The 21,561-nt window shown below is 44.4% G+C and overlaps 1 protein-coding gene across 3 annotated transcripts; it reads right to left on the bottom strand.

Annotated features, from left to right (window-relative positions):
• Positions 1–20,446, bottom strand: TMEM263 (transmembrane protein 263). 3 transcript variants are annotated; one of them, XM_090043157.1, is made up of 5 exons: positions 20,367–20,432; positions 19,564–19,634; positions 16,245–16,288; positions 5,216–5,285; positions 1–2,841 (listed from the first exon to the last, which is right to left on the bottom strand). In XM_090043157.1, the coding sequence occupies exons 4-5, from the start codon at positions 5,277–5,279 to the stop codon at positions 2,555–2,557; spliced, it is 351 nt and encodes a 116-aa protein (XP_089899283.1). In that variant the 5' UTR covers positions 5,280–5,285; positions 16,245–16,288; positions 19,564–19,634; positions 20,367–20,432; the 3' UTR covers positions 1–2,554. The 3 variants fall into 3 exon arrangements, with proteins under 3 accessions (XP_089899283.1, XP_089899282.1, XP_089899284.1); XM_090043156.1 differs by lacking the exon at positions 19,564–19,634 and having other exon boundaries at positions 20,367–20,446; XM_090043158.1 differs by lacking the exons at positions 19,564–19,634; positions 20,367–20,432 and adding an exon at positions 20,326–20,365.
• Between the last annotated feature and the right edge of the window lie 1,115 nt (positions 20,447–21,561).

Here is a 21,561-nt window from a genome sequence, read left to right on the forward strand (position 1 = left end):
TCAAACTAAAAAAATTTAATGTTTCACAAGTTTAAAGTAGCAAGACAGAATTAGAACAAGTTTTGAAAGAAGAGTGACAGTTTCATACGTTAATTGGAAATTAAAAATGTGCAGAGTATAGGACCAAGCTCTAAATTAAAACCCTACACCAGTTTAAGCATTTTCGTTACAAGATCGCAGAATTAACGACAAGCACGCTAGGAACAAAATGCATTGAAATGTTGGGTTGAGTTCTATAGCACAAAAAATCTATCACCACACTTAAAAGTTTTGTTGCAAGCTTCCTAGTGTTTCAAAAAAAACAGGGGTGAGGACTTTGTCTGAAAGTTCAGCATTTGGCAATCCCCACAGTCTCCACTCTGGTTGTTAGGAAGGGTTTTGTTGAAGGTTTCAGAATATTATTAAGTCTGCATACAGCTGATTGTCATATCACCCTGAGGTCATGCCTTTATTGCATAGAGATGCAGGGCAAATAGCTGGCATCAGGCACAAAAAAATGCTATGAACTACACTGTTTCTGGTATCACAGCTTGTTCATTTAAAACTAGCTTTGCTTTGTCTACCCTACACTGCAGTCTGCGTTGTAGACTTTCCCTTTGGCTCTGAATTAGCAGAAGTGATCACCCTGTTTATTACATAGCTGTCAATCCAAAAAAAAGAATCTTGAAGCTTAGCTGTGACAAATACTTAAATCAAACAAGGTAGTAACTCATTTTGTAGGCTGGACTAAAAAGAAGCCAACCAAACACAAACAACTCCCACCCAAAAATTAAAAGCAAAACAAAAACAACCAAACCCTAGTACTTGCAGATTCTACTTCCACCTCTACACCATATTTAGGAAACCTTGGCAGATAAATATATCTGATGTAGAACGCTGCTCCAGATCACAACCGAAGCACCAATGCTTCAGAAAGACTAGGTAACTTATATATAAATCTTAATTATAGAAACCTTTAACTGTTCACTTTACCAACTTCGGTAAACTGGAATAAAAACTGTAGACAAGTGATACCTTTTGATCCTTTTAATTTCTAGAAAAAACACATTATCATTTTCCATAACCGCTTAAAAAGTGAGCTTACATGCTTAGAAATTCTCCTCAGGAAGGACACAAATTCGTAGGAAACACTGCATATAGAATATTCACATGAAACTTCAGCCATCTTTCACAGGATTCCAAAAAGTTATTTATCTGCAAGTCAGGATTTATGAAAGCTTGAGTGACTTCCAATTTAGAGCCTGTATCAAGCATGTGCTTTCTGCCCGTGTACACTGCAGGGGACTGACAGGAATGCTCATCTTTTGTGGTGCGTCAAAGCTTGGGATCTGTCCCCGTGCGATTTGTTAAGATGACAGGTCTCATTTCTTTTTTCTCCCTGAATGAACACAATGGGGCATTTTATGTGAAATCGACTTGTGAGATACAATATGTAGTGAAAAATTCTTCATATTTCTGTTAAATGCTTAACCCTGGTTGAGGCATGCAGCTAAACTGGCACATCATGCAGTCAGACAGATGCTTTGCTTTATTTAGAATCGTTCTTCAGGGATCTCCAACTCTAAAGCAAAAACAATTTATTCTAAGCTATTATCTTTGGCACATGAATCAGTCACAAATTGCAGCTTTATTTCAATTAACCTACCACCTTTTTCATTGTTTTTATAGCTATGATAAGCCATCCATTGGAAGCCCCAAGTCTTCATTTGCAGGTAATTCAGCGATACCTTTAAGTACACCTGAGATTTAACAAGAGATTTATCATCGTTATTAAAGATGGCTGAGTTTCAGATACCGGCACTTATAAGAGTCTAAACCTTCTTCTACAAACTTCACTGAAATGACGGACATTATAAAGTTCTTTACACAGCTTTACTATGTAAAAATAGATTTTCCACCATAAGGCATGAATAGTCTTAATCAACATACTGCATACAGAATCGTGAGGATCCACTTTCTCGGTAGTCATTATAATCTTACTTTCTTCTGCCTCCACATGTCAGTTTCTTGCCAGCCCTCAGTGACAGAATGGATTCACTGTTAGTGTACGGGCCTCATAAAAAGACAGTTTCAAAAAACTAAAAGGTAAGTTAAACTATTAGGCGCAACTGATGTGCCTGTATACAGTTCAGGGATTCCTTACTGAGAGGAGTAGAAACGCCCAAGAATGGTAGCTGACATCATTATAGTTGTGGTTCTGCAAAGGTTGTCAACTACATTATTACTTTCACATTGTACTCCAAAACTGCAAAAACAATTTACAGTAAGTGAATATTCAAACATGTATATTATAATCCCTTCAGACACACAGACTTGCTTCTGTATTTATCAAATGTAACATCTCACCAGATATAAAGTTTGAATCTAGGTTTTAATGAACCTTTGCACATTGTGCAGTCAAACTTCTGTGTCTTTCAGAAAAAAAAGCAAGTTTTTCACACAGCTCTTTAGAAGGTAAGTGTGTAAGACATGGCTTTGCTGTAGTCCAAATCTTTGCAGGTTTCATTGCCACTGATGCAGCATTACGGAGATCAAACACATCTCAGTCTTTTGTTTAGTCAGACTTATCTTTTTTCTTCCCTGTTAAAGGCACTTTACTTGCAACAGCAGATCCTACAGCGGTAACACCTCCAGCCACAGCAGACACGCTTCCTTTAACCAGCCCCACTCCCATGGAAGGCACTGCCGTAACTGCTGTTTTGGTAATTTCCAAGCTTTTTCCTCCAATCCAGGCTACACCACCAATTGTGGCACCGACAGCTCCCTTTGTTACACTGAAGATGCCACCAGTCACACGAGAAAGCATGCCAGGCTGCTGCTGTGGATGATCTTTCAATGAACCTGAAGAAGAAGTATAAACCTCCAAGTCAATCATGATCTTGCAATTAAGAACATTTTGTTAATAAAGCTTTGCTCTCTTTAGTCTTTTAAACGAGGTGACAACATGGCACATGCTTAGTAATCATTTGGCCTACAAAACAGTACTGTTTCAAGCATTAGTTCTTACTGAAAGGTAAGATAACCTGCTCCAATTAAGACTGCCTTGGTGCCATTTTATCACCATGGAGTTTGATGGTGAGATTCCCAGTTTCAATCACACTGAGGTCAACTTCAGAAGACTCCCTACCAACCCTTCAACAGCTAAATCCCCAATATCTTCCACTTCCCACAACTGTCAGCCCTTGTCAGTCCCTGAAACCTAACAACATATTAAAAAGGACAAAAGAAATCCTGAGGTGTTTTTTTTTTTAAATACATTTCCCTGCTTCAAACCACTTATGTCAAATCTGATACAAGATGATAAAGGAGTTTTTATTCTTTTGCTTAAAATGCATTTTAACATCATTCCTATATACTCCACACTTGAAAAAACAAAGCTGGCTCTCTTCTCTGTAGCCCCCTTCCTGCCACCTTTCTATTGACCAATACATAATCAGTCCTTCTCTTATGCTTTTTAAGCCTTTTCTTTCCCTCTTGCTATGTCTTCATATGTTTTTTCCCCCCTCCTATCTGGTTTTGGTAGTTTGCGTCTCATCTGCATCTGTCTATTCAGATGATGTGTCCAAACAGGTTAATGCCACAGTGTAAGACTGTTCTGTGTGTGCTGTGTCTTATACTGCGGCATTAACCTGTTCGCAGGCAAGTTACCTTGAGTAATTTTTAATATTTAAAAATCTAATATATAGTGATAATCAACACTGCTAAAGTAGAAGTCTGCTTAATCTGCTCAAGATAAATAATAAGGAAGCTGAGAAGTATAGAAGACAATAAAATAGCTGCATAAGACTGAAAATTAAAGTTAATCCAATCAGAGTTAAAACTTCACACAGATCAAGCAAAATATATTTAAATATAATTAATGGGCAAAACAGATCCTAAATGGTGGTTATGAACACATTTCAAGTAGGGGTGCATCGATAGAGATTTTGGAGGCCGATACCGATAGCTGATTTTTAAGTTCAATACTGATCCAATTACTGATACAGCTGGTAAGTCCCTCGCTGTGGGGGGCGTTGATCTGCACCCCCCCCCCCCAGCTTTTCACCACAGACTTACCAGCTGCATGCAGCTCTCCAAGTTGCCAGGCTGCACTGCTAGCTGCTGTGGTGCGGCTGCGTGCACACATGGGCATTTAATCGACCAAATTAAATTGGCTGCATGGGCCTGATTTCCAGTACAGTCAATTTTCTTTATATCAGTGCCAATCCAATATGGGACCAATGCATCAGTGCACCTCTAATTTCAAGGGGTCAAAACTACCTTCTGTTTCCTTATAGCTAGATCAGGGGTGAGCATTTATTTTGGGCAGAGGGCTGCATACTGAGTTTTGGCAAGCTATCGAGGGCCACATGACAGGCAGCCAGGGGCAGATAAATATTAATTTTCTAAATTTTTTAGGGGCCCCGCAGGCTGGACAGAATGGCCCCCAGGCCGCATTTTGCCCAACCCTGAGCTAGATGGAAGAGTTTATCAAAGCATGTTATAACACAAATCATTGATCAGGGGAGGCTGAGAAGTACTGCGCTATTGAATTAGTTTGCTTCCTCCATCTACATCTTGTACATATTTCTAATCTCTTACTATTGTTAATGACAGGATAATAATGACTTAAATTGAACACCTTCCATAGTTAGAAGTCACTATTTAGTTGCTCGAACAAACTATTCAGATACATATTGTGACCACCTAATAATCGGAACTTAAACAAAAAAAAAAACAAAACAACCCAGCTTTTAAGTATCATTACACCCAAAGCATGCAACTGTTTTGTTCAGTGCTTCCTAATCAAGTACATTTTTAAAATAGAAAGCATTTTTTATTTAAATTACCAACCTTATAAACTCAACTCGGAAACCTGATGTCAAGTTGGGACCTTTCCATCCCACACATGAACTCAAAAAATTGTCAACAGGCCAAACTGCGCTCTCAGTTACATTGTGCAAACCGGGTCTTCAAATTATGCTTGTTTGTATTTGTGCCCCCTCATATCTTAAATGAGTCTGCAAAGCGGCAATAAATTGCAACTGGGTAAAGAGTTCTCTTGATTCACAAATGGCACAAAATCCACTCTGAAGTATATAGCCTCTTCAAGGCTAACAGCAGCAGCTTGAGTACTTAGCTCTGGCTGTATGCATCAGGCTTTTGTTATCAACAAGAACTACACTTCACAGAATTTTTTCACTATCAAGTAAGATTACAGAGGTTTAGCATCTACCTTCTGGTGGTTCATTATGTAGGTATGAGGGAACTTCCTGTTGATTGTTGTCTGTTTGATTCATTGTTGCCTAAAAAAAAAAACCAAAAACACCCCAAAAACACATTACTGTGCATCATTCTGCCAAACTATGAAAATACAGTCTTTACCATTTAAATTCATCCATATAAAATCTCCCCCCCAAACAGAAAATTCCTTTCTGTATGAGATAAGGAAACAGCATAGCCACTATTATTTTTACTGCAGGCTGCTTGTGTGTTCAGATTCCTAGTCCAATACTGATGAAGGATCCTGCAAAAAAGGAATCCTTACGGGTAGAACAGGTTCAGCAGGTGCTGTGCAAGTGGCTGTACCTCAGCTGTGCACCCTAATACTGGATGGGAGTGACTAACTGCCTTAAGAGCCGTTGGAGAAAAAGGGTTTGTGAAGGCGGCAACGGAACACTGCAATACTCATTATAAAATTATTAAAGAACAGATTAGTCTGTAGAGAGGTCTATGAGCGGATGAAACAGTACAATACATTAGACTTCAAGGCTTAGAAATATGCTGAAACTTAGAGAAACAACTTCTAAGTGAATTGGATCATACAACAGAAACTGAATGTGTACCACACTCAAGCCAAAAGATTTATTAGTTATACCGTTATAGATTCATAGATTGTAAGGCTGAAAGGGACCTTGCGAGATCATCAGGTCCAGCCTCCTGCACCAAGCTCATCTCCTAATAAAGAATACATGGTGCAAGGCAGCAAGGGAAACAATAAAATGGACCATTTTAACTATCCCTGGCTCAGCGACTGGTGCCCCCTGGGTCTGGGGGGCACCCAGGGTCCCCCTGTGGCTGATTGCCAAGCTGGGGGGAGGAAGGGGGGCCATGTGCAGATCTGAAGTACTTCCAATCCACTTCAGCATTCTTGGCAGCGAACCCAGGAGAGCCCCCGCACTGCTGTGGGACACTGCATCTGCCCCAGCAACGATCATGAACCACACTGCTACCTCAAGGTACGTAGAAAAAACTTTTAAAGCTGTGCCTGTGTCCGAACTGCTGATTCGCCAAATCAGCAAATTGTCGGATTCGGATTCGGCTGAATTGAATCAGGGACAGTTATCCAAATCAATGGATCAAATCACTGTCCCTGATTCGGGCTCAATCCAAATCCAAATGGGCTCATGTCACACAGCCCTAGTAACTGTGTTGCAGGCCAGATCCAGCCTGTGGGCCATATGTTTGACACCTCTGATCTAAAGCATGCAAGAGCATTCTAGCAATTAAATCCTAAATAAGAATATGGTTTGTCCAGTAACCACAACTAAGCCCCCCAATGTAATCAGATTTAGACATCCTTGGGTATTATACCCAAAACTAGCACAGGAAAGAAAGTATCTAGTCAAGAGACCCTAAGAGACTCTAAACTGGAAACTAAAAGTAAAAGCATCTTAGACTTGGCAGAGAGGCTATAACATAATTCTTGAACATACCTGTAGACCCTCAAGCAAAAAAGAAACAGGTTATGCCAAAGTATGCCAAAGTCACCAGTAGAGCTGGTAAAATGGCAATATACAAGCAGTTGTTCAAACCAAATGGGTACCTTTCACAGAATGGAGAGTCACAACACCAATTCTAAAAGCTAAAAGAAAGAAGTACAAAAGTATAGAAACTATGACAGATGGATTATGAGACTTAGCCCTACACATTTCAAACACAGAGTAAGTAAGTGGCTATCCAAAGTTAATGGGAGGATAGGTAGGTGGGTCTGCACACTCACCAGGGACAACTGAGAAGAGCACTCAAAAAAACCCCTCAAACGATTTCTTGACATTAGTCTTCAGACAATGTGAGGAGAGATATCCAAGAAGATCAGATCCAACACAGTAAAATGCAAGTGACAAAAGTGTCCAAAGCAAAGGTGCTACAACAAATTGACAGGCCTGGGTGTTACACATTCAAGTGTTGAGCCAACAGAAGAATGGAGTAAACAAACCATTAACAAAGTATGTCAACTTTAAAGATAACTGTGACAAGAGAACTGGATGGTAGCTATATTTTTAAAACAGGCAACAGAAAGAATCCTGAGAACGATAGATTAATTAACCTTATTTCAAGCCACCAGATAAACTGAGTGACAACTGAAAAGATAAAACACCCAAACAAATGTGACAGACGCAAATTAATTTACCTTGTTTAAAACAAAAGCCCTTCCCCCTTCCCTTCTAATCTTTTCAAATCCTTTGACTGCATCCAGAAAATAGTGTCTAAAGGAAGAGAATCAGTTGAAATAGTTTGTTTGCAGTGTCAAAAAGCTTGTCATAAAAATTCCTCATTAAAAAAACACCTCACCAAAGAAACTGTGAGGTCATAAAACAAAAGGCTAAATATGTCCAGAGATTAGAAACAACAAAGTAGGAACTACAGGGTACAGAAAAAGGAGGTGGATAGTAAGAAGCTCTGCAGATAAGCATGGTGGGGTAAAGGAGGGATTGTACAGTAGCACATAACCTTACTAGCAAAGTATCAAGATCCCGTTGTGTTGAAGATGGTATAAACCAGGGGTTTTCAACCTTTTTTTTAACAAGCATACATACCCCTTCTGTCTCAACGTTTCAGCTCATGTACCCCTTTATATTTTGTACTTGTTTTTAAATGTTACCAATAATGTGATATAAGGGAGGCTATACTAATTAATATTAAATACATAAGCATTAAATATATTTATATCATAATTATGGCACAATAGTTTGGGCTGGTAAGTCTGTTGTGGGGGAAGGGGCAAGGGAAGGGGCGAAGGTGGGGGGCAGATCGAGGCCCCTGCTGTGAGGGGGGTAGTGGCAGAGAGGTAGTGGCGCAGAGCATAGGATGAAGCCTTGAATGGCTCATCTAGGGGATGTGGGGGAAGGCGGCTCCCAGTGCTATATGCACCCTGGGACAGCATGGGGGGCACGCACCCCCCGATCTTTGTGGGGTGAGGGCAGATTGCCACTGTGGGCTGGGGAGGCACCGAGCTCTTCCTGGCAGGGCGGTTGGGCTGGGCTGAGCTTGGGGTGGGCAGCAGTGGCACCGGGAGGGCTATGGGGAGGGTCCCTGCAGCCACCCTAAAATTTGCTGTAGCCCCGACCCGCCTTCCTAGCACTGCCGCTGCCTACCCCAAGTGCAGCCCGGCCCAGCCCCCTCACTGGGAAGAGCCTGGCACTGCCGCCAGCCTGCAGCAGCAGCCCACCCTCACCCCGCACACAGATCTGGGGGCACGTGCCCACCATGCCCTTCTGGGGTGCACGCAGCAGCAAGAGCCCCCTCCTCACATCACAAGCTGTAGCTCCATCCCATGCCCTGCTCCAACCTGCCTGGGCAGCACCTGCCCCTGCCCCACTCCCTCCCTCCCTCACAGCTGGGGCCTCAATCTGCCCCCCTCCAGAGACAGGCAGCAGAGCAGACTTTTCTCACAACAGACTTACCAGCCAGACCCAGGTACTCTCCATGCTGCGGGCTGTGCTCCTGACCACCTGCATACTGCACTGCACAGGGCATTTATTGGCCACATTATTGTTCCCATCAGCCAAAAGCAGCCAATTGCTGATTCTGCTACTTTTCCTTACATCAGTGCTGATCTGATATGGGACCGATGTATCGGTGCACCTCTAGTAATCTTTTCTCATTCGTTCTGCGTACCCCCTACAGCCTTTTTAAGTACCCCTAGGGGTACATGTACCCCCAGTTGACAACCACTGGTATAAACATATAATGAAGAACTCCAAGCCTGTCTTGGACAGCTCAAAAAACCCCATCAAAAACGGACAGGACACAAAATAGCAGACAATATGAATTAAATATGGTGGGAAGAAGCCGGCCAATCGGGTAATCAAACAAATGGTCATGGGCCATTGTTGCAGATGGACTATGAACATGGACCACATTAGCAGAACATGGACCATGTTAGCAGATAGTCAGACTAGGGACTACTTGCTCTAGAGCAGGTGTCAAACTCACGCCACACCGGATCTGTACCTTGTGGGCATCTCTCAGGCCATATCTGCGGAGCCAGCAGCAGCTGCAGCAGGTCTGAGTCCAGAGGTACAGAACAAATTCAGGTGACAGTGCAAATTCAGAGACAGGCAGCAGAGCAGGTTGGGGAAATGAGCAGCAGTGGGGCAAAAGTGGTATCTGCACAGCCGTCACTTGCCCAGTGACACCGATGGCCATATCCATTATGATCTGGGGACCTTGAATTCTATGGCCGGCCATGCTCCCTACCTTCCAGTAGTCTGCTGGACTACTGATAAGCCAGCTAGAATCGTGTGCTGGATCTAGCCCACAGGCAGTACATTTGAAACCTCTGCCCTAAAGAACAGATAAAAGAATGATAGCAATATACAAGACAGTCAAAGTAAAATGAAGTGCATTAACACTGCAGGAACAAAAAGATATTCTGTGAAGTTAGTAGCTGATATAATAGAACAAAAAACAAACAAAAAAGCAATTAATCTCTAGAAGCAATTGCCAGAAAGCATCTTTTAATACAAACCCCACTTTCCCCCAGAAGTTTCTCCAAATTAAATAATCAGCGTTCACTCTGAATAATTCATCACGCCAAGGAGACAAGTGATGACAACTACATTAAACCATGGATAACTGATACGGATTAGTATTCACTGTTATTAGCTCACAACAGCTCTCCTCAACTAATGTCTACTAAACCTACCGTTACAATGTGCCAAATACTTCTGAGTTTCAGTTATGGTATGCTAAAACTTCAAAAAAAACAGGAAGTGCTATTCTTCTGCATCAGTGATTTGTGGCACCTACTGGGTTTTAGAAATCTGTGATCATATTTCTCCCTCACATTGACGAAGTAGGTACAGAATAAGCAAACAAGACCAGCTATTTAAGAAGGCAAACTGTTCTCAGAGGCTGACCTCTAGAATGGACCTTTGTACAGAAGAGAGTCCAAGAAATCCTGGAACATACCTAAGAAATTCTGTTTTACTCAAAAGGCAACCGGTGAACAGGAGAACTAAGAACAGGATCCAATAAAGGACATAAATTGCCCAATGTACATAGTAGAGTACTGCATGCAGTTCTGGGTGCTGCACTTTAACAAGGATGTGGTAAAGGTGAGAGAGTCCAGAGGAGAGCCACCTGTATGATCAGAGACTTATGCTGCAAGCCATACGAGGAAAGGCTGAGGGATCTGGGACTCTTCAGCCTGAAAAAAAATAAGGCTGAGAGGGGACTTGGTAGCAGCTTACCGCTACATCAGAGGCGTACATCAAAGGTTTGGTGAACAACTGTTCGCCAGGGCACCCTTGGAGAAAGCGAGGAGTAATGGCCACAAACTTCTGGAAGATCAATTGAGGCTCAACATTAGGAAAAACTGCTTCACAATTAGGGTGTCCAGACTGTGGAATAAGCTCCCTCCAGAGGTGGTGCAATCACCTACCCTGGAAATCTTCAAGAGGAGACTGGATGGTCACTTCGCTGGGGTCGCCTGACTCCCAGTTATCTTTCCTGCTTGGTGCAGGGGGCTGGACCCGATGATCTTCCAAGGTCCCTTTTAGCCCTGTACAATCTATGAATCTATGGCAGGAGTGGGCAAAATGTGGCCCGTGGGCTGGATCCAGACCGCCAAGCACTTCCTTCTGGCCCACAGGAGTCCCTTCAAAACACACGTAATGGCGGCTGCCTCTCTAAAAGCCTCCAACGGCACCAGCCGCCAGCTGCAGCACCTCAGGCTGTTTCCTTGGGTACTGGCTGCAAGGCAACCAATCCTGACCTCAGCCTGCTCCAGCTGGCCTCGCCCTGCTCCGGCTCAAGCCACGTTTGCAGCTTGATAGGGGCAGGGTGGAAGCTGGGCCAGAACCTGTGGCGTCAGTGAGGGGAAAGTGTCTGGGCTGCCGTCTGCATCCTGCGCAGGGCTGGGAAGGGCCCTACCTTCCAGGTAAGCCCAAGAAAGCGGCTGCCGAGCAGGCTTTCCGTGCCATGCCGTACCACGCTATGCCGCTTGGGCCATGCAGGGTCAGGCTGGGCCAGCACTGGGGAGAGGAAGCAGCAGCTGGGCCGCAGCTCCGGCCCAGTCAGCACCAGGGAGGAGAGGTGGCGGTGGAGCCGTGTGCCATTCGGGACAGGATGAGCCCAGCCGGAGCAACAGGGGCTCAGCTGCACTTTCCCCCTACCTGTGCTGGTCAGTCCCGAGCGGCGCACGGCTCCACTGCTGGCTGATGCAGACCCGGCCGGGCTCGCCCCATCCCCAGCAGCATGTCGGAAGCCGACTTTAGCTCCATGCTGCTCCAGATGGGACGGACCTAGCCGGGTCTGCACCAGCCAGCAGGAGCAGCAGTGAAGCCATATGCCACTCAGGACTGACCAGCACAGGTAGGTAGAGCCTCCTTCTTTTGGGACCAGATGGCACAGGTAGGGGGAAAGTTCTAGGGGAGGTCTGATGTCCCTGAAATCCCACTGCTGGGGCAGGACATTAGAGGGGTCACAACCTCTTGCTACCTAGTAAGTTGTGCAAGGGGAGGGATTTCTGGATGCAAAGGTCAGGGGGGCAGGGCTTCTGGTACCAAGTTGGCGACCAGGGGGTGGGGCAACTGAAGGAGTGGGGCTACCCATGTGGCCCTCAACAGCTCACCAAAAGTCATCAAGTGGCCCTCCTCCCGAAATAATTGCCTGCCCCTGATCTATGGAATACAAAACTCTCCACTAGACACCTGGACTCCATATACAGTACATCTAGTAGGATTTGAGTGTTGTAGCCATGACTGTCCAGGAAACATGTGAGAAGCCAAGTTTACTGATGATCCTTTCTACTGAAATAACCATATAGTTGGGAGATGTTAGACAAGCTTTGGGGAACAAAGTGCTCTTCTTCTAGTCTTGGGAAAGAAGCAAGTGCAACCTAAGCTAAATACCAGACAAATCTCCATTTGTAAAAGACAACAGGCACCTAAGAGAGTGGAGGAGAGATGTCATCTTGGAAGCAAAGAAGTTAACAGAAGTCGCTCAAAGCTAGAAAAATTTAGCTGAATAGATAATAATGTGAAAAGAAAGGAAAAAACCCATAGAGCCAAAAAAAAAAACACATTCAGAGGGGGAAAAGATCCTTATTACCAGCAGAGTACTCAGAGGTTAGAAGAGATACCAGTTATATTATGAGTCACGAAACCACTGTCTATGTTTAGTCCATGGAGTTTAGTGTCCAAAGTTATGAATTTTTGTTTCCTGTACAGTGCAGAGAGAATGAGAGGTGTCAAATGCCAATCCAAATACTCCTGTGATGAGCAGGCAATCATCTAGAGCTGACCAACAGGAAATACTTTATTTACTTTAATCCAAGAGGAGGTTCCCTCCTATTTAATATGGGGGAAGCCCCTCATCTTGGATCTGAGTATGTGGGGGGGGGGGTAACAGGCAGTTGCTGTGGCTCCAGCTATAACCCACAACTGCCACTAGTCCAACAGCTGTTACCAAGTGGAAGAAACATGTCCAGGAGGGCATATGGATCAAGCTGCTTAACCTCCCCTCTTCCCCTACTACAGTAGTGGGGGACATGGAATTTAAGATGACTCTCCAATAATTAAATTCTATACATGGAAAATTGTAACAAATGTATACATTTTCAATGTATAGAACCTAATTACTAGAGGCTCATCTTACGTTCAGGTAAATACTAAACATAAAGGCTAGTCTGAAACTGCATACCTCTCCAGAGTCAAGGTACCCAGACCAGGGCTACAAGCAAGGACCTGCATGCAGGTAGGTATCCCAAACCTAATTCCTCCTTGTAAAGTAGGTACCTATAGCTCTTCAAGAACTGAGCACATATTGTGCTGACAGAACCTGCCATTCCATCTTCCTCAGAAGTCCACTTAGTGGAGAGTCTGGAACACCATTCCCAAGTTTCTGGCTCCTGGGCAGCACAATTCCCAAGAATCCTTAGCAGCCCAAAGAGCAGGACTAAGCTGTTTGAGGAGACCTGGAAACTTTTGGAAGTGTTCAAATTTTTAATTTTTTTCCATTGTGTTTTGGGGGAGAAAAAGATGGCTGGAAATTGTGAAATGTCAAGTAGAATGGTAATTCCAGTTTCTGGTCAGCTCTTGCATGGACTGCAAAGGTAACAATAATGTGCTTCATGCATCAAGGGATGGGTAAAACCATCACTGAATATAAAAGGCAGCATAACTCATGCTAAAGACACAAGTTTAATTCTCTTAGTATTCAGGATTTCAGTACTGGATGAAAAGGCAGTGCTTCTTGGTTTAGAGGAACAGAGGTATGAAATAGGCTGAATCATGCAAGTATAAAAAGTAATGTTTCAGAAGCTTAGGACAACCTGCAACCATGTGACTATTACCTCTCAAGCTAAGTAGGTTTCAACCTACCAAGCACTTGGAGAGCATCAGGTATAATGATCCCACACTTCTCATGACAGAAACATCCTACACAAATCTTGTTGTCTGCACCTATAGATTGGGGAATCTGCTAATCAATTTCTGTTCTCGCTGTTCTCATGGCAAGAATGCCAATGATGCTGTAGAGAACTCTTCTTCAGATGAGGTAAGAATATTAAGGACTCCCATGCTTAGGAAAATGCACTTACGTAAAATCTGAAATCCTACTAACAATTAGGATTTAGGACACTAAAGGAACAGGCATAAAACATTCACCTTGGCAAGGTAAGAGCATAAAACTGTGAATTAAGGAATAGCAACTAGTAAATAAAAGTCTGGATTAAAAGCAACTTTTTAGAATCATGACTTATTCATCTCAATACACAGTTCAACATATTATAATGAAGGTAGCAAGGTGACATGCTGAAACCCCCAGCTGCCACGTGCAAATGCCTCTGTCCCCCGTACCTGGGGAGACGGGGGGCAGCTGTGCAGGCTGCAGAGAAGTGCCACTGCCCTTGCCCCCAACCCCCAGCCCTGCTTGTAGGAGGCAACAATGCGGGGTGGTGGCGTTCTGTCCCTGGCCATCCACATGTACCCCACTAGGGCCTTACCAAGTACCCCCAGGGGTCCATGTACCTCCATTTGACAACCCCTGGCATATATCACTATGCAGATGCCTACAGATCAGATAACTGGACAGCTAGAGTTCTCCTTAAATGATAGAAAAGGAGAGAACTAAGAGCAGAGCCCTCCAAAAATAAATAAATAAATAAATAAAAAGAACAAAGGAGAGATGTATGTTTTCTAGCTCTTCTGAAACTTGTAAGTCAACGTGAGCACAACTCATTGATATCTAGTTCTTGTGATTAACCAAGAATAGAAAAGTTATATGGGCAATTTTCAAAGATGGAGGAAAAAAAAGTTTTTATAACATTGGTTCTTGGGGAAAGGCTGCTCTTCTGTAACCCCTCATATCTGGAGTCTAATTAAAAACTTATATGTCGGTGGAAGAAAATGGGAGGTTGCTGAATTCCCATCTCCTTTTACACTCAATATAAGGGACAAAGTGGGCCCACATTAGTCACTGCGTGCTACAAGCTGTTGTTCAGGATCCCTGGCATCAGACTGTTTAGGCTGGACAATATGCAGCAAAGGAGGCAGCTGTTGAATATATTTTTATCCTCAGTGTTCAATGACCAAACTTAGGTTCTGTTTGCTGTACACCATCCAAATCATATACTTAGATAATTCTACATTCTCAGCTCACATACTACAACGTATTTACCAAATCAAAACGTGATCTCAATTAAAATTCAGGATTTACCTTGGTAACTGCAAACAGAATAAAGCCAAAAATAAAAAGGTCTGTGTATTTGTGCCTTGCTCACTGCGTATCACGAGGCAAAAAATAAGATGCAACAATATACTGTGAGACATTAGGTATAAAAAGGGCAAAGTTACAGATCTAAAATACACCTAAATATTGGCACATCTTGATTTTGGTGTTTACTTCTGGCATATGGATTTTTGTAAGCAGTTCCCATAATATGAAGCTGCTTATTCTAATATGCAAGATGTACCCTCAGCAAGGCAAGGACTCCTGCCTCATTTGATACATGCATGAATGGATCATACAGAAGGAAACAAGAATTTACATGGAACACAGTCTCACTGCATAAACACAGCTGGAACATATACAGGCAGGGATCTTTATTTTCCCTGTCTTGTATGCACCAGCTAATAAAGTATAGGGAGGCAAATAAGCTTGTTGTGTGTTAAGCCAGTGCAGATAGGTAAAGGCCAGCTTTTAAATTCTTGTAGTTTAATCAAACCCTAAATGGATTTTTCCCAAGTACATATGCAATCTAGCAACTACGTCTCCCCAAACTTGAGGTACCAGAGAACTTCAATTATGAGGAAGTCAATTACCTGGAATGTTAATTAATAGGAAGTCCCCTGACCTCCCCCACCCTGACTCGTGTAGAGTGGCTGGCTCCAATAGTTTGGCTAATGGTGAGCTGTCAGGGAGCCCTGTGGATAGGGACCTACCCAAGTCATAGTGAGATAAAAGGTTTTTAGGTCCACTCATGGACCTGATATCACGGTCTTTTTGCAGCAGGCCCTGCCTTGTCACCGATTAGCTGATGGGTCCCAGCAGCCCAGCCCCTCACCGCTGATTGAGCAAGAAGCCAATCACTCATCTTCAGACTCCAGCATTGTTGTAGCAGTGCACTGACCTCTATTGTCCCTGGAGCCAAGTGTAGTTTATCTTGTTAAATGTAATAGCAAAATGCTGATGGCCTGCATCTCTCCATACTTTTTTCAACTGCTCTGTAAAAAAGAACCCTCTTTTGCAGCAGATGAGATGTGGGAAGTTTCAGTTGAAGATGGAAGTTTCACAGTTATTCAAAAAAAACCCAAAAACAGCTTTTTGGAAGAAAAACTTGGCATGTGTAGGCAACCTTAAGTGTAGGGATTACACGTGGCACCAAGTACAAGTCTATCCAGAAGATATTCTATGAGACAATTAATATGAATGTACATATCTGAATAAAGACAGGACTACTAGGAAATTCTGAAGTTAGTCAGACAGCTTCCATGTGCATAAAGAGTTACTATATTGAATAAAATAAAGATTCTCACCAAAGTGTATTATTTCATTCACCAGATGGATTTTCTAGGTACACCTAAAAGAAAAGTAACACATTTAGCAACATTGCACACAGTGGGTTTTTTGATGTGCATTCTACCATATATTTGCAGCCTGCCTCTCTCTACACACCCCATCTCCACAGTTTTGAAAAAGATAGGACCAGTCCAAGCACAGAATTAAGGAGCCAATTTCCAGTGAATTTTGTTGTTACTGCTACATCAATTCATTCCTGGGCAAGAGAGACAAGATGTTACTCACTCCACCTGGTCTCCTGTAGATTATCACAAGGCCTGAAAACTAAACAGCATCAAGATGGAGCCTCTCCTTAATAAGATGGTATGTTTCATGAATTGCCTATTTTAGTTTCCCATCTTCCATTTTTAAAAAAAGCTTGGTTTCTAGTCATCATGCTTCTGCAAGCAGACTTCTAAACAAGCTGATACAGCACTGTGAGCATGCAGGTGGAAAACCCCAAAGTCTCTGATGCTTACACCTGTCTCAGACAGTGGTAATGAACTCTACCAAACTACTTTCTTTCAGTGCTACTGTTCAGTACTCTGTGGGGCATAAATGAAATAGACAAGAATCAGGTCATTTTCACTTTTACCACACTGCTTGGCAAGACAGTAGCAGCTGCAGCAGGCACTGGAGGAACTATTTCCCACCAGGGGCCTCAGAAGGGGTGAAGAACTATGTCCCTTGTATTTGACCCCAAGCAGTAGGGAGGCTTGGATACAGCACTGATGAGAAAAAAGTTCCTCTTCTCTTCCTACAGTCACAGAGGACTTCACAACTTATCTGACCCCTGCTAAACAGAAAATATCATTACAGAAAGAACCCTAGCACTTTCTACTGAAAAATAAGTAGAGAAAAAGAACAGAGGCAGGAAAGAAAGCCCTCCCATTAAAGTTCTTACCAGGATATTGGCATGTGGCACATGCATAGCTCCCAATGATTAGCTGTCCTATTTTAATACTTTCCAAACATCAATCCAAAGTTCTAATCATCACGAGTTCAGAATCCACCCAGAGTATACCTGGGTCTCACATATCAGCATGCCTTTTTTTTTTTCCAGTCCCTATCAAGAAATGTTTCAGCTACTTTAGGTGAGGAGAAAGTTTACTGGGTAACTGAAACACAAGACCTGCAGCATCAATAGCACCATATGCTCAGCTAGGAATGCAGTTAAGAGTGAGTATGTAACAGCAGTCTGCCCATAGTATTATGGAGAAGCAAGACTCCAGTTAAAAGCAGCATGGCTGCTGCTCAAAACCTAAACATGCAAGCTTCTCTAAAACCTACATACAAAACAGCACCAGTCTGGAAACAAAAGTGCCACTCTGAGGTCAGGGTGGTGGGATTCAGGACAGATTTGGGATCAGTTGGCCAAAAGTTTTCCTTCCCCCAAAAAATAACCTGCTCTTAAAATTATGACCTTTCTCCCTTTTTTTTTTTTTTTTTTGCATGCAAAGAAGGAAGATAGTAAGAAGCATCCAAACAAAGTTTATGTCACTGAACTGGCTCTATTGCGATTATGAATCTAGGACCAAGGCCCAGCTCTAGAAGCATATTAATAAAAACACTGGGTGTGTGTTGGTCCTGTGGTTAACGTTTCTGGAACACTGCAGAATGGCACTGATCCCACCTAAGATCAGGACTGACACCAACATTCACAGGTGCCAACTAAAAGCAGGCTTATTTACAAACATGCACAAACTGGATTAGTTAGCAAGTAGCTTGCCATACAAAAGGCAAGTGTCAGAAGACAGACACCCTTAGAAAAAAATCTGTTACAAGACTGAGACCTACCCCCTGCCACCATATAATTTTAACTTTATTTGTCCTTACAGAAGTGCCAAGAAAAAAAATGACAACAACACATGTCCCTGACAGAATGCCCCATTCTCTCTACACTCATCAAAACTGAAAAGCACGAGCTAGAATATGCCCTGGGCAGCAGCATCTCTCTTGAGAGCACTTGCTGTTCATAGCTGGAGATCGCATTCCAGCAAGCAGTTTGGGAAGGCATCAACCCATATCAAAGCAGGACTGACCATTCTGTACAGGAACTGCAACTCCACATTTTTTGGCTTCCAACATTTGAGTTTCCCAAATTAAACTCATGTTCTTCTAGGACGAGGAGCAACTCGCCATCTCTCATGTTCTGTTAAAGACAATGCCTGGCTCCATTTTGCCTAACATTGTCACTCTTCCACTTGTTAAACAGCTGAAGGAGTACCTTCCTGCTGTCTGACATGCTGCCCATCACCTATGGGAGAATTTCCTTGTTCTCTTCAACTCTTTTTTACTGGGACACCTATGAAAAAGAACTTGACAATGCTTAGATAGCATAATTAAGTTACTACCTATCACCCTTGTTTCTGTCTCCACTATTGGATTGGGCTCCCTGCTCTTTTCTCCTGCTTAAGACTGCAGGTTGGGACCCTCTTTTTGTTAAGCACTTTCATAGCACACTGTACGTAGAACAGGACACAATTCTGCAACTTGGTACCTAGGCATCACAGCAGTAACAGCATCAACTCAGCTCAAGGCCAGGAACATTAACTTAGTGATAATAAAAGGGTTTATCTTCCATTTGTTTGGGGGGGGTTGTTTTTTTTAGGGGGCCGAAGGAAGCAGAGTTTGTGGTGGGAAAGGTTGGGGTTTTTTCAACGCGATTACTTACTGTAACATGTTAGTTAACTTGGGCAGCCTCAGAAAATGGCAAATGTGCAATCCAATGTTTATGCATAAACAGCCCTTCTCTTATGCAGAGTCATTGTACCTTACTTCCAAGGAAAGAGCAATTTATGAAAGTAACTTTACATGACAACTCATTTCCATTGCATGGGATCACTCTCCTATGATCTTAAACAATCGGAAAGAAGAAACCATTGAGGCTGGTCTCCTTTAGTGAAATGGCAAATAGTTTGTTTTTACCTGTGGTTACAAAGTAAAGTTTTACTGACTCAGCAAAGGGGTATATAGTTTACATTAGTCTTCTACGTGGTGGACTATGCCACATCGTCATTTTTAGGCTTTCATTTGGAGCCTGATAAACAAAAAGCTCAGCGACTGACATAAGCTACAAAAAGTCTCCCTGAAAATATTTTAACACCATCACTACAGCCAGCAGTGAGGCTACAAGACAACTTTATTTTCAGGCCACGTCACTTAGTTGGCTCAGCAAGGCACACATGATCAAGTTTTTTATTTCAATGATTTTTTTATACAGATCATGGAACTTGGTTCACACTTTTTTTTTTGTCTGTTTCCTACAAAGTCTGACTGTGAAGGCCAAAAACTTACTCATAAGGGGAACGCTGAGGCAAGTTCTGCTTAAGTACTGCACGTTTGCCGTATCCCAAAACAACTGTGAGCTAAAAAAAAAAAGACACAAAAGCAGCGAGAGAAGAGGGTTACGGTAGAACAGTTTTTTCAGGGGCAACTTCAGAAGAGAAGCAGATACAGGACAGCGCTCCTATGGGGAGCAGAGTCTGACACAGTTTCATTGTACAGGAGGCACAAGATGGGGCAGGGAGGAGGTCAGCTGCAAAGGAACAGAGAGGGCAGAGGGTAACGCAGACACACCACAGGGCAGCACAGACCACAAGCCACTCCTGAGCCACAGCCTTCAGCAGCAACTACCAGGAGGTGAGGACGTGGAAGCTGTCGCCACGTTTCCCTAGACCAGAAACGTGGACAGCATCCCTCCCACAGGCAGGCCACTACAGCGCCCACTCCCCAGTCCAGCTGCTGCAGAGCCAGGCCTGCCTGCTGCCCCTTACCCCCCACAGCATGGCAGAGGCAGAGGCAGGGACCCCCACAAGCAAGGGGAGGAGGTGCCCAGCCTCGAGCCACTTCTGGGCACTGGTGCCAGCACAGTGCAGGGATGCTCAGCGGCGCCCTGGCAGCGGGGGGGGGGGGGCGGCGACGTGGCAGGATACCCCCACCCCCGACCGGGGTCAGTCCTGGCCCTGGCCCTGGCCCTGGCCCGGCCCGCTTTGTACTCCGCAGGCGCCCCGCACCCACCCACCGCCCGCGCTGCTCCAGGCCGGGGGGGGACCTTACCCCGCACAGCTAGGACAGAAGATAGGACCGCACGCACTCACCGTCCGTCCCGTCCCGTCCAGCCCCTGCGGCCGCTGCAGACTTTACTCCGCTGCCGACGTGGCGCCCCGCGCTGCCCGCCCCACCCGGAGCCCCGCCCCTTCCCCGGACGGCGCCGCCCCCCCGCGCCCGCCCCGCCCCTCTGCCCTCAGCTCCGCAGGCGCGACCCCCGCCTGCTTGGCCGCTGGCAACTGGAGCTCTTCGGCGTGTGCGTGTGCTTCCGTCCCTCCGCGCCCGCGGCCTCCCCGCGCCCTGGCCCGCAGTGTTCAGCTCGCACCTCCTCACAGCGCACCACCCCCAGGGCCACGTCCAGGGGGTGCCCTGCTGCAGCCCCCCCCCCTTTACAGTCCTGCTCCACCCTAGGTGCAAAACCAGCCGCCCGGCAGACACAGGGCTGGACAGGGGCACGGGACAACTGGGCCCAGACACGAAGGGAAGCTGAAACGGTGCAAATCATGACACTTCTCGGCCTCTGGAAGGCTCAGATCAAGCCTAGCAGCTCCTTAACCTGGCAGGGGAAATACAACATATCTGGGCCCAAGAAGGCAGTTTTCCTGAAGCGGTACCCTGGAGAAGTGCTCTTGGGTGGTTCGGTACCTGACAAGGTGCAGTGGCTTTCAGCTCAGTTGCTGGAAATGGAGTCTCCACCCTTGCTTGCGCCAAGGACAAGCAAAACTCAGGGATATCCAAAACCCCAAGCCTCTAGGCTTGGGCCTGCACATAGGATGGCTGCCAAATGATTTGTGGGGAGGATGTTTGCCAGTAGTAGGGCCGCTTCTGGTTCTGGACACTTGGAGTTGGCATTAATTTTGGCTAATTTGGCTGTGGATACAAAATAATTAAAAAAAAAAAAGATTATTATCATTATCTCTGGCAAAAGAGGGCCCAAAACTAAAAGTTTGCTTGGGTCTGCCAGGAGTCTGGCTGCAGTGCTGGGCAGGGGCAGCAGCATATCGAGTCAGGCAGCTGCTGAAGGAGTCACTTGACTTCCTGGGTCATTGTGCTCCCTTCTAAATGCTTCCTTGTGCAGGTGGTTGCCTGCCCTCTCTCCTTTTTAATGATCTTGATGGTCCACCATTCAAGCTAGCCTTTGTTCTGCAATCTGCAGTTCTGTCGGCTGCTTCTGGTCAAGGAAGCTCTTATTTTGCAGCCCTACAGCTTGTCTTTTTAAACTCATTCCACTGGAATTATATTTGG

Source organism: Crocodylus siamensis, chromosome 4, assembly GCF_052110815.1.
Source record: "Crocodylus siamensis isolate JL-2025a chromosome 4, ASM5211081v1, whole genome shotgun sequence".
Classification (NCBI taxonomy): Eukaryota; Metazoa; Chordata; order Crocodylia; family Crocodylidae; genus Crocodylus; species Crocodylus siamensis.

Coding starts and splice junctions, on each gene's coding strand:
- TMEM263 (XM_090043156.1), bottom strand. CDS start 5,279: ATGAATCAAACAGACAACAATCAACAGGAAGTTCCCTCATACCTACAT. Junction 2,842..5,215: donor ACATAATGAACCACCAGAAG/GTAGATGCTAAA, acceptor CTTCTTCTTCAG/GTTCATTGAAAGATCATCCA.